Below are 13,218 nucleotides of genomic sequence, written 5' to 3'. Positions count from 1 at the left end.
GAGCCATGATATTCTGGCAATAGCAAGAATGGAGAGTATCATGTCAAATAGTTTTGATGTGGTTTTCTTCTTTTATAACACTCCCGTATTCGACCAGGTTATTAGAAAAATGCTTGTGTTTCATTCACAAGAAACATTAAAATTTAGCTCCCTTGTCAACTCCATTTCACTTCCATAAGTCATTTGCTTCAATTGAGTCTCCATTTTGTGATTGGTTTAATGAAGTTTTAGGGGTTTAGAGTATAAAATAAAATGGTTGTATACTGGACCAATAGCATCATTGGGAAGAGAACAAAGGAGGGCAAAACACGACAAGGATGCTATCGGAGTCTAACTTTTTCTATGCCTGCTGTACATACAGTGTCAGGAAACTGGATAAATGAATTAGCTATCTGGTCAGGCTAGCTGGGTATAAAGAGGGGACCGCAACACAGTTCACAGTACAAATGACACTAAATCTCTGTCATTCTTCTCTTGCATTCCTTAGTGATCATGAACATCACTTAGGCCACACAGCTTCCTGACTACACTTATGTCAGCCACGCTTCTGACTATTGATCTTTATACTTTGTCCATAGGAACTTCCACTATATCACCATCCTCCGAGACCCAGTGTCCCGGTACTTGAGCGAATGGAGACATGTCCAGAGAGGGGCGACATGGAAAGCATCCCTGCATGTCTGTGATGGGAGGCCCCCAACCTCTGAAGAACTGCCCAGCTGCTACACAGGTGACGATTGGTCTGGCTGCCCTCTCAAAGAGTTCATGGACTGCCCCTTCAATCTGGCCAACAACCGCCAAGTGCGCATGCTCTCTGACTTGACTCTAGTGGGCTGCTACAACCTCTCTGTCATGCCAGAAAAGCAAAGAAACAAGGTCCTTCTGGAAAGTGCCAAGTCCAATCTGAAGCACATGGCATTCTTTGGCCTCACTGAGTTTCAGCGCAAGACCCAGTACCTGTTTGAGAAGACCTTCAACATGAACTTTATTTCGCCGTTTACCCAATACAATACCACTAGGGCCTCTAGTGTAGAGATCAATGAGGAAACCCAAAAGCGTATTGAGGGACTGAATTTTCTGGATATGGAGTTGTACAGCTATGCGAAAGACCTATTTCTGCAAAGGTATCAGTTCATGAGGCAGAAGGAGCATCAGGATGCCAGGCGGAAGCGTCAGGAGCAACGCAAATTTCTGAAGGGAAGGTTCCTTCAGACCCATTTCCAGAGTCAGAGTCAGAGTCAGGGCCAGAACCAGAGTCCAGGTCAGAATCTGAGTCAGAATCCAAATCCCAACCTAAATCAGAACCTGACTCAGAATCTGAGTCAGAATCTGACTCAGAGTTCCAATCCCAATTTGGTACAGAAGGAGAACCGGGGAAGTCAGAAGCAGGGCTCAGGCCAGGAGCAAAGTGATAGCAGCACCAGCAATGGCACCAATGACTACATAGGCAGCGTAGAGACATGGCGCTAACTGGCTCCGAAAGGTTTGTGCACACTGCTTCCCAAAGCACCACCAAAAAGATGGCATGTATCTTACAAGATGGAAATGTCCAAACACATCCTGCTTCCTTCATTTTGGAAGTTCAAAAAAAGTGTTGGTGTTGCCTTTACAGTTGCCTTTTGATTCAATGTTACACTGTGTGTGGCTAAAACAGATCTCAGTGTGTAATTAAATTGTCTTTTTTGGGATGAACTATTTCTGCAATCCAAGAGCCAAACCAGACACACCAGAAATTGCAGTTTAGATATTTTAAGAAGTTCTTAAATTAGGTATGGGGACACAAAGAAAACACGAAATGTGGCCATTTAAACTCTTGGCTAAGAAACAGATTTTTAAATGATTCCGGATACTCTGTTAAAACCCAGTCTTGAAAGCAATTCCCCACCCTGCCACCCGCCTGCCAGAGGGAAGCCTAAGTAAAAACATGAACAGACTAAAAGACACTCAAAACCTTTCATTTCCTTCTTGTTTTAACAAGGAGTCTATTTAAACAGAAAAACAACTGATGATAAATTTTGCCAAACTGTGGAAAGTAAACAATTTCTCACTTAAATGTAGGTGGGTTTATGTAAAAATATGGCTTTTCAAATAGATCAGGATTCATGTCTTGTAATTTAACAGATGTTTAAAATTTAAAATTTTTCTACCTTCTGCTGATTAAAAGGTTTTAAACAGGGTATATCTCATATTAACAAAGCATTTTTTCCAAACGGAATACCAGTGGAAAGATCCAGTTTCCAGATGGTTTCAGGGCACTGTAATTTCAACAGTTTCAATCTTTTTGGCGCTGCTTCTCATTCACTTTAAGGCTTTTCCGAGTTGTGCTCATTCCAAATGAATCCATGTATAGAATTTTTCTTCATAATCTAAATGGTGTGTTAACGAATCTCTTGTGGTATTTAATCCTGGATTAAAGTCAGGACTTTCTATAGAATTGTCTTGTCAATGTTCATGTAGTAAGGTCCTTAAGAAGAAACTCTCAAACAGGATAATGTGTCTCTAAATATTGCTGAACTTATTCTTCTTGATCAGATTGAATTGAACCTGAATGTGAACTGTTCATTATTTTGTTTATTGTAATGTTTCCAGTTTGGCTGCCTATTTCTGGCCCATGGTTCTTCTTTTGTGTTGAAAGATTTGTACACAATAACAAGAGCAAAACATTTTCTCAAAGACAATGGTACTAAGCATTGAGATAGCCAGAGGTACTCAAGTAATACCAAAAGCTGCCTCGTGATACTTGGTGTTAACACTTTTACCAGTTCTTTTATTGATGAAAGATCAAAAGTGAAGAATGTTCTGCACTGAAGCTAAGTTTCATGGACATACAAGTTGAAAATAGTTTGGTAGTGTAAGTCTGTGTAATTGTACATTGATGGTATCATTTGCAAATTGAACAAAGGAAGAATTATGCACCACTGTGTTGTTAAACATCATTCTACTTGGCAGTTTCCACTTCATGGTTGTTGCTACACTCCTATAAGAACTTACATTAATCCCTTGGCTTTCAATCAAACACGGTGACTAGAAGTGTCGTTTGTTTTCAAGAGGGACATGCTCAAAAGTATGATCATAAAGTCATATCTAGCACAGTCTGCCCAAGTGCATGACCTGATTTCATCTGTAATAATATGGCCACAAGTTGGACAAGAAGTTGAGTATCTGAGTCTAAAGGGATTTTCGTGATTCTGAGCTCTGTAACAATATTTACAGCTTTTGTTTTGTGGTATTGCAGTGTTGAGAATTATGATACCTTAAAAAAACTGGAAGGAATTTTTAAAAGCACATCTTAAAGTGTTTTAGAATAAACCTATTTGGTGGACATTGTGTTCTTAAAATATTCTGTAGATCACTATGGTATTTCAGTTTCTTTAGTTTTAATTGAAAATGTTTGCTCTTTAATGTGACAATGTTGGAAAGCAGGACAAAGTCTGAGCCAGTGGAAAAGCTCATTACAGAAAAAAATATGTGTTATTGCTGTGGTGTGCATGGTTTGCAGAGATTAAGTGCATTTTCTCTGTCTCTACTGATTACTGTATATAGAGAATGTTATAAATATACATTTTTGTCATCATCATGTAAATCCCACAATTTCAAACTGTAAACATCTGTTCAGTGGTGTAGCTTTACAAACCGTTCACTGATTTTGTGTAATTTAACAATAGATGTGAAATAAAGTTTCAATTGCAAGCTTTGAGCAATTTCATGATTTCAAGGTTTAGACAGTGTGACATCATAAACAAACCAGAACTGGAATCTTTTCTAAGACAGTGCTTTTCTTTACACTTAACAGCAAAGTATGAAAACTAGATGGTCCATTCTAATCCTTCATGCTGAAATAGCCTTAATTTGGGATGTTTCCTCCTTGGAGGCCATGATTTGAGTAAAACAAGATTGTCCGTGAAATACAAGGTTTGCCATGCAAATGGAATATACCCATGTTTTAATTTAAAGGTTATTATAGTAGGTGCTTTGATATATAGTAGGATACAAAAAGGAGAGATACTCTAAACTACTTACCTCTTTCTTTTATCCACAAGAAAAAGGTTAAAGGTAAGTATTAACACTTTGGCTTTGACCACAATTTGCTCTAATTATATTCGGCCTACACATTTCTCCCCAAATCTTTGGGGCTAGGACTATGGGTAGGGATGATTTGTGCTAGCTCTTTCTCAAAGAGAATTTAAATATCCATTCTAGAGGGAGGAAATCTATAGGTTCAGGTGGCTGTTAGTATCCTCTGCTTATAAACTGTTCTTGTGAGGGTTTTCCTATCCACTGTTGAGCAGTAATCAGGAGACTAAACCTGGAACACAGCTCAGTTGTAGAATGCTTAACATGCATAATTCCCTGTTTTCCAACCCTAACACCACAGAAAAATGGTTAACTAATGGTGTCCATTATATGAAGACCCCAAGCTTCCTGGGAATGGGGGAGTCTGAAGGCCTAAAATGTAAACTACTTAGTGTATTAGTTACTTTTTTATTGCTATGATTAAAGAAAAAAACCAAAGCTTTTAGAAGGAAGAGTTTGGTCTGACTTACACTTCCAGAGGCCTGAGTTTATCATGGTGGGGAGGTATGACAGCACACATCAGGCATGATAGCCAGAGCCAGAAGATGAGGGCACATCTTCAATGGCAAGCCAGAAGCAGAGGGAGCAAACTAGAAATAGTGAGGGGCTTTTAATCTCAAAGCTTTCCTCCAATGCCATACTTCCTCCAGCAAGGCCACACCACCTATACCTGCCCAAAATAATGCCACCAACTCAGGACTAAGGGTTCAAATACATGAATCTATGGGAGGCATTTGTCTTTAAACCACAACACTTAGTAAATAACGGTTAGCTCCATTTTTCGCTTGAGAGGTATGGGTACCATGGAAACAGGTTGGAAATGGTGTCCTGAGCAAATGGGCTATTTGAGCCTGAAGGAGAGCTGAAATGAAGAAATGATTGACCTAGTTCCCCAAGGCTTGAGCTCTTCCCCGTGTATTATTTTCCCCATAACTGTGACCTTAAAGGTACAATGTAAAGGAGAGAGGACATTCTTTTCATTCGTGGTTTGAGGGTACAGTCCATTGTGGTGGCAGGCCTGTGAGGTTACTTGCTTACATCTCCACAACCAGGAAATGGAGATGGGACAAAAACCAGGGGCCAGGCTATAAGCCTCAAGGTCCACCTGGACAGCTACTCACTTCCTCAGCAGGACCACTCTCAAATATCCCACAGTATCCAAAAACAACACCAGGAGCCAGAGACCAAGTGGCCTAGCACCTGAGTCGGGGGAGGCTTCACATTCAAACAGTCACACCTTCAGTGTGTTCTAACAAAATAGGACCGGGGTGGAGTTGAGGAGGAGAATGACTTCCTTTCATGGGGGTGAAAATAAGGCATAAGCACAGCACCACATTGTAGTTGAAGTTCTCTCCGGTCCTGGCCAGCCCCACGGACCCTGCAACCACTTACAAAGTAATCACTCAGAAGCTTATATTAATTAAAAATGCTCGGCCATTAGCTCAGGCCTACCACTGACTAGCTCTTACATTTAAACTCAGCCCATTTCTGTTAATCTATATGTTGTCACGTGTTCTGTGGATTTACTTGTGTGCTATTACATGCTGCTCCATGGAAGGCAGGTTGTTGTCTGCCCACTCAGCCTTCCTTTTCCCAGAATTCCCCTTGTCTGTTACTGCACATATACTTCCTGCCTGTCTACTGGCCAACCAACATTTTATTAAACCAGGGTACAAAAGCATTTCCCACAGCACCACATATTTGGAACAAGAGAACTATGGGATACTAATGGCTGCCAATGTGCATATAACCCACTGCTTTCTGGCATTGTAATGACATGGCTCCTGACACTAATATGTTGAGAAGGGACAGCATAGTGCAGCAGTGAACCGGGACTTTCTTCCCTCTTTTCCTCACTGGGGGTTGAGTAAACAAAGACTGGGTGCTTATAGAGAATACTAACAAAAACCAAGGATATGCTGACTTTCAACTTTACCACCAGGGACTTGGATTTCTGATTGTTTACAGGAGGTGGAGGGAGGAAGTATCGTGACATTTCTCAAGGAATTTGACTTTAGACACAAACATGGTAGCATGCAGACCTCAGGTTTTCACAGATGCTCAATGTGCCGGGAACTTAAGGAGGAATTAAAGTGTTATTGGAATGTAGCACAGCCATTTCTCTGGCTGCTTCTAATATACAGCAGCAGGAGTCATTAAAATGGAACTCTGGAGCCTGAAATGTCTGTTTCCTTGCCCTGTGGACAAGAAGTTGACTGACCCTGGAGTTAGAGAGCAATTCCAAATTCCCTATGTATTGGAAACTTGGAGTTTCCCAGAGTCTAAGAGAATAGAAGTATGACTCAGATGTCATGCTTGCTAAGTACACCCCACCACAAGCTGGGGTGCCTCCTTGAGCACAAGAATGAGGAGAAGCTGAGCTTTGCTCTCACAAGTGAAGTTACAGAGAACAAGTACTGTGTCAATGAGTATGAATAAAAACTCAAGTCTGCGGTTGTGTCAGATGCTTGCAACATGTTCACCAGTTCTGAGAGAGGGAGGGGATTAATTTGAACATGTGCTTGTGAGAATTAAACGGTATGGAAGTATGCGAAGTTAGCATAAGCAGTGAACTTAGCACTTGTCCGAAGGAACTGCAGTTCTCTTGGTCCTAATCACACTGAAATCTTTCTTTCCCATCTCTTCTACTTGCTTCTCCCTTCCCCTCCATCATCTTCTCTTCTTCCCTCCCCTGCCCTCTTCCTTCTTTTTTCCTCTCTTCTTTTCTTCTTTTGCACAATCATAAACAATATTTACACAATGATGGAGTTAGTTTGTCCTCACTCTTATTTAATTCCCCTTTCTGGAGGCTCACCTGTGTCTCATGGTTCTCCTTCGCAGCTGTGACTATAGTCAATGGTTCCCCCTCACCCTGCACACTGACTGCTGCAGATGTCATAGGTTGAGGACAAATATTTCAGCCACATACTGTCTGGGTTTGGTGCCATTCTCTCCCGCCAAATGCCAACCCTAATATCTGAGAAAGTCATTAACGTCTTCATGTTTCTGTTTTCTTCTCTACCAATGGAGAAGCAATAGGCAACAGTTCAGGACTTCCTCCTGTGGATTGGAGTATCTGTCTACAACACATTTATGATAATGACGGAGGTGCAGAGAGCCTTGTGTATACTTGTCAATACACTTATTTTCACTGCTTGTAGCATGAAGGCCAAGTGTCTGCCAAATTCCCCTCTTCTGAAATCAAGATTTGAAAACACTGGGCTGTAAGGTAGCCTGGCAGTTAAGCTCTTGCCTAGACTGTCCAAGGGCCTGAATTCTGTCCTCAGCTCTGGGAATGAATGAATACTTAAAATTAAAATAAACAGTGAAAATATTGGCAAGAAATTAAGCAAAAACCTAGACCATGTCCTATTGTGACTAATTCAAGAACCGCTCCCTTGCTGGATGTGGTGGCTTATGCCTGCTATCTCAGCATTTGGGAGGCAGAGACAAGGATTGGTAAAAGTTCAAAGCCAACCTGTGTAATATAGTGAGTTATAGGCCATCCTAGGCTAGAAGGTAAGACATGTTCCCCAAAAGAATAAGAGAACATACTCATATTATGTAATAATATATTCCATATACTCATATAATCATATGCTCAAAAATGTTTTTAAAAATGACATCTAAACTTTGAATGTAGCCAGTGACACAAAACATTCTGAAAGACTTAACCCACTAAATGTCAAGTGAATCACTATCTCTCCGATAATAAAAATGAATTCTCTGATAACCCTAATAGATTTGGGATCTGCTTGGTCACACTTTGGCAAGGACAACTTATGATTTCATTCCTTCCCACCCGTGTCTCTACCCAGCATTTCCAGAGGTCAGGCTTATATGACTGATATCTGCAAGGCTCCAAAGGTCTTGCTGCCTCTGTAACAGGTCTGGCCTGCTTCCTGGAATTCCCGGACTCCGAGTCTTTATTCTGGGTGAAATGTATAAAATCAGGCATGGTGGTAGTGCATGCCTACAATCCCAGCACTCAGAATGTAGAGGCAGGAAGATCAGTAGTTCCAGGCCATCCTCTGCTGCATAGAGATTTTTGAGGCTAAACTGGGCTATTTGTGAAACTTTCTCAAAAACCATGCGAATGTACTACCTAAGAGGAAGAAGACAGAATAACCCATTACCAGTATATGTTAGTTAATCAGGTTGGTAGTTACAGTGGACTCTCAGCAAAAGTGACACGAGCCTTTAAATTCAAGTACCTCACTTCACTTAAAAAATAAAAGCCAGGCAGTGGTGGCGCATGCTTTAAACCCAGCATTGTGGAGGCAGGCTGATCTCAGAGTTCAAGGACAGCCTGGTCTACAGAGCAAGTTCCAGGACAGCCAGGGCTACACAGAGAAACCAGCCTTGTCTTGAAAAACCACAAAACAAAACAAAAAGGACATTTGCTTCTATCTCATTTGCATTTTTACATTTCAGTCTTGTTACTTTAAGGATAGCATAAGGTTCAATAATCTTCATCAAGTTTCCTTGTCCGTTGTTATGTTTTATACTTATTACTTATTAAGTTTTATACTTATTGAAGTCTTATTACTTCACTAATCTTGGTAAGCTTTGATGATGCCTACCTGGATATAGGAAAGTTTTTGTGACTTAACCATGCTCTAGAGCAGTGGTTCCCAACCTTCCTAATGCTGTGACTCTTTAATCCAGTTCCTCAGGTTGTGGTGACCCCCCCAGCCACAATTATTTCATTGTTACTTCATAACTATAATTCTGCTACTGTTATGAATTGTTACGTAAATATCTGACATGCAGGATATATATCCTATCTAAATGGCTTTACTCCTTGCCCCAAGTGTTGACCTTCCAAAATGAATTTGAACAGGAGTTTACCAGGTATTGCTGTCTCGAACAATCTATAGGGAAAAAAATCTCAGTGGGCTGATTGTCATCTTAATAGAGCTTTAGCAAACACTCACACTTTGGCCAGAAAGAAACAAGTGCCAATCATTTGGAGCAACAAGTGGAGTAGATAACAGTTCCCTACTCAGACTGAGTCAGTACAAAGCAAAGGAAGGCTGCCTAGGATACCACAGTTTGAGGGGCTGGGGCCTCCACTGGGCATGGAAACAACTGGAGGTTTGACCATCATTTCAACTTTGAGTCCCATAGTTCAGGCTCCATGTTACAGCTGTTGTGCAGGCCAACCACAAGCTCTAGGAGCATTGTCATCCTGGTTATGAGATTTTTTAAAAAATTCATCTCTGGACTATGCACCTATGTTTATCATCTCCTAACCTGGTTTTGGTCTTGTGGCCCATTCAGTGGCCATATGATAAAGAATAATTTCCTATGAGGCTAGCCCGATCCTAAAAAGCTGAGAGGGGAATCTCAGAAAAATGCTTATCAAGCTGTGTTTCCAAAGCCAAGTGTTGTGGCTCAAACTGATAATCCCAGCACTTAAGAAGCTGAGGTAGGAAGATTTCTGCAAGGCTTGGCTGGGTCACATAGTAAATCCAAGGCCAGCTTGACTTGTTCTACATATGTAGACTTTTGTCTCAAGACCAAACAAACAAATAAATGGATTCCCAGCTGTGTGCCTTTCCCCTAAAGCAAAAGCCTTTCTGAACTGCCGGGGTAAACATAGCAGCTGCCTGCTCACAAAGGTTCCGGGAAAGAAGGCTTTCAGTTCTGCTGGAGGGTGCTACTAAGCACCTAAGGGTCCTCCTCTTGGGTGGAAGTTCTGAATGTGTGGGACTGGAGACAAATGCTACAACTCCACTCCTCCATAGGAAAACAGTTATTCAGTGCAGACACCCAGGGCCCCTATCAGGAGATTAGAAGCTCAGTTTTGACTGTTCGCTCTGGCCAGACATGAAGAGCCCACTCTCAATGAGGCTGATGACCATAATGAGGATCCATACTCATACATATCAAATACCTACTGCATGTCACATGCTCTACTTGCCTCTTCATACAATGCTGGCAGCTACTTACTGAAATTTTATTATAGCTCAGACACTCTGTGAAGTCCTTTATATACAGAACCTCACTTAATAATCAGAATCACTTTGTGAGACAGGAAAGATTACTTCCCATCTTATACAGGAGTACAGCTAGGCTCAGGAAAACTTAATTCATTAACCCACAAGTTCAACTTCAGGATCAAACCTAATTCTAAGTCCAAAGCTCCATCTCTTTATGCTATTCTTTATTTCAAGCATTTTCTTATGGGACTTTTCAAATTTCTACAGAAGCAGAGGAGTACCAGGAATGCCCATGTCCCCATCACTCAGAGTCAGTTGTTATCAGTGTTTGCTCAAATTTAATTTCCTTGCCAGTGTAAGTACTTCAATAAAATGCATCTTGAAAAGAAAAAAAAACTAGCAAATAAATTGTATGACATTCCCATAATATAGGAAAGTAAGGTGAAGTTCTAGGAGGTATATTTGGGGGCCAAAGAGGCAAGGTTTTTTCTTCTTTGTTTAAAAAGCCACAACTAGCCTTGAAAACTTGATCCACCTGCTTCTGCCTCCAAAGTGCTGAGATTAAGGGTGTACAAGACTATACAGCCACAGATACCAGAGCTGGCAACCACACAATGAGGGAGTGCGAACCCTGTTTCACAACCAGGGCTGTCAACCTCAAGACTTTATCTGTACCCTACATGGATTTCTTGTCTGTAACTGAAGCTTCCTAAAGCACAGCAGTTGTGGGTGTAGGACCATGGAGCTCCTTAGATAGTCAGCATGGGAAACCATTCCTGGATATTCCAATAATTAACACTGAGCTCTTTTCCAATTAGGTATCCTCATAAGGTAACCAGTTTTCCTGACCTTCTTTGGACTCCACACTGCTCATCACTTGTCTCTAGTCCCAGACATTCCCAGACATACCCAGTCCATACTGTTGGAAGTGAACAGTCTTGTATCTTTATCATTGAGGAAACAAAAGTAGACTCTAACCCTTGAACTCAATGTGATTGGTCCATAAATATACTTTAAGGTCTTGTGTATGGAAGTAAAAAACCTTGGTCCTTGAGGCTTGGGAGATGGCTCAGTGGTTAAGTACTGCTCTTGCAGAGGACCTGGATTTGGTTCCCATGACCCACATCAGGTATCTTGTAACTACCTATAACTCCAGTTTCAGTGGATCCAATGCTCACTTCTGCCCTGCATGGGTACCAGGCAAGCACATGATGCACATATGTACATGCAAATACTCACATGTACACAATAACAACAACAGCAAAACCTTGGCCACCAATGTCAGGATTTTTGACCAATAGTACCAGACTTACATTTTCCACTTCCCAAAATCTTGATTCAACTCTGGACCATTAGAAAATTATTTTCTTTTAAGATAAAATGGTTTGGGTCTCCAGTCTGAGGTAGGCACCCTGCACTTTATATATTGTGAACTGTAATTATTTTTTTAAAGTTGGTATATAAAGTAAAGACATTTAAAGAAAATAGCACATAAAGAAAAACAAAAAGCACACAAAAGGACATTTGCTTCTATGTTATTTGCATTTTTACATTGCAGTCTTTTCTCTATAAGGATACATCATAGAATTTTCATACATATTTATCATTTTATCTTGTTCTCGATTTTTTCCTATTCCCAATGGCCCTCCTCTGTGCCCCATGCCCCCTCCTACCAGTTGCTGTCCTTACATAATCCCCCTTCCATTTCATATACAATATATTTCTTATTAAAGTCCGTCACTAATCACAATGTATACACTGCCTTTCAGGGCACTGAAGAACACATGTGCTCTGCCGACATGGTGGATGAGCAGCAATATTTTTCTGAAAGCATGTTTAAAGCTTCTTTTACCTCTAACATCATCATCACACTTGTGGTACATTTTTACTTGTCTTCATCATTTCACAGGTTTACTTTAAGGACCTCAGAGGGCAAATGATAGAGCTGAGACCCCGCTCTCTAGGTCTGCTAAGTGTACACAGCATTGCCCTAACAGTTAATGAGCAGATTGTTAGCATGCCAACTTTTTTCACTCTCTGTTCCATTGACCATTTGTCTGCAGCCAAAAGTAAACACTTTTCTCAGCCTTCTTCTACAGGAGTGTAGTGGTCAAAAGCACAGTGTCCGGAGCCATTCACACGGTCCTACCCACTTATCTTTTGTGTGGTATGGGCTAAATGATCCTTAATGTCCTCCCTTCCAATTTGAAGTCATAACAGCACTTATTCCATAGATTTTTCCATAATAATTGAAGTGGTTAAAGCATGCAAAGTACTTTTTCCATTTGTAAAAGTAGTTTATTTAGTGTATGCTTTGTACTATTTGCAAAAACTACATGAAAAGCTTTTATGTAGTTTGATAAAAGTGTTTTCTTTCTTGCTATCTCACAAGAAAATCATCCCTGTGGATTTCAACTCAATGATATTCTCTCATTCTACTTCTCAACTACCAATCAGATAAAATATGTACTACCTCTCACCTGGACTAGCTTTCTAAGGATTCATTCGTGCAACTTATTTTTAAAGCAGTGACAGCTTGATTGAATTAATGGAGAAAAACATTTCTAGCATGCAAGCAATTGATTATTATTTCTAACTGGTATGTTTTATTCATTTGGTACATTTTTCATGGAACGCCTACACTGTTTTCCTTGGTAACGTTTTACATTCATTGTATTCCGATAAATTACCCAGCAGTTGATCTCACCGTACCTGAAAGAAATGTTTCTACATAGTGCCCCTGAAGAAAACTGATTTCTACCTTGTATTTGTAGTTCCAGGTTTTTATTGCATGTATTTCTTGGAGGTGGACATGAGTGCTATGACATGGGCATGGAAGTCAGGGGACAACTTGCTGGAGTTGATTTTCTCTCTCCACTGTGTGGATCCCTGAGATTGAACGTAAGTTATCAAGCTTGGTGACAAGCACCTTGACTTGCTGAGGCATTGCTGAGAGCCCCTCTACCTTTCTTTTTCTTTCATCCTAACAACAACAAGAGTATTTATTTTCAACAATATATGGAATTACTACTGAACAGATGCACACAGTATTCAGTGCTCAGGACCCCAAATTCCTTGTGTTTGGAATGGAGCATAGGCCATGCGTATGCACCAGCCATGCTCTCTGCATTCTCTGTAACAACCACAGTCTTCATTATTTCATCCCTCTGTCACTCAGTGTTCCAGGCTGTGTACAAAA

General features: G+C 40.7%; 1 protein-coding gene across 4 annotated transcripts in view; it reads left to right on the top strand.

Annotated features, from left to right (window-relative positions):
* The window catches only part of Hs6st2 (heparan sulfate 6-O-sulfotransferase 2), a 279,069-nt gene extending 275,375 nt beyond the window's left edge, over positions 1-3,694 (top strand). For all 4 annotated transcript variants that reach the window (XM_036175229.1, XM_036175228.1, XM_036175230.1 and 1 more), the window contains one exon: positions 579-3,694. In XM_036175229.1, the coding sequence (XP_036031122.1) occupies positions 579-1,470 (892 nt within the window). In that variant the 3' untranslated portion in view covers positions 1,471-3,694. The remainder of the gene's footprint in view (positions 1-578) is intronic.
* Positions 3,695-13,218: the final 9,524 nt, after the last annotated feature.

Source organism: Onychomys torridus, chromosome X (assembly GCF_903995425.1).
Source record: "Onychomys torridus chromosome X, mOncTor1.1, whole genome shotgun sequence".
In the NCBI taxonomy this organism is placed as follows: Eukaryota; Metazoa; Chordata; class Mammalia; order Rodentia; family Cricetidae; genus Onychomys; species Onychomys torridus.
Note: the sequence above shows the minus strand (reverse complement) of the source record. Positions and strands in the feature narration are given on the sequence as shown.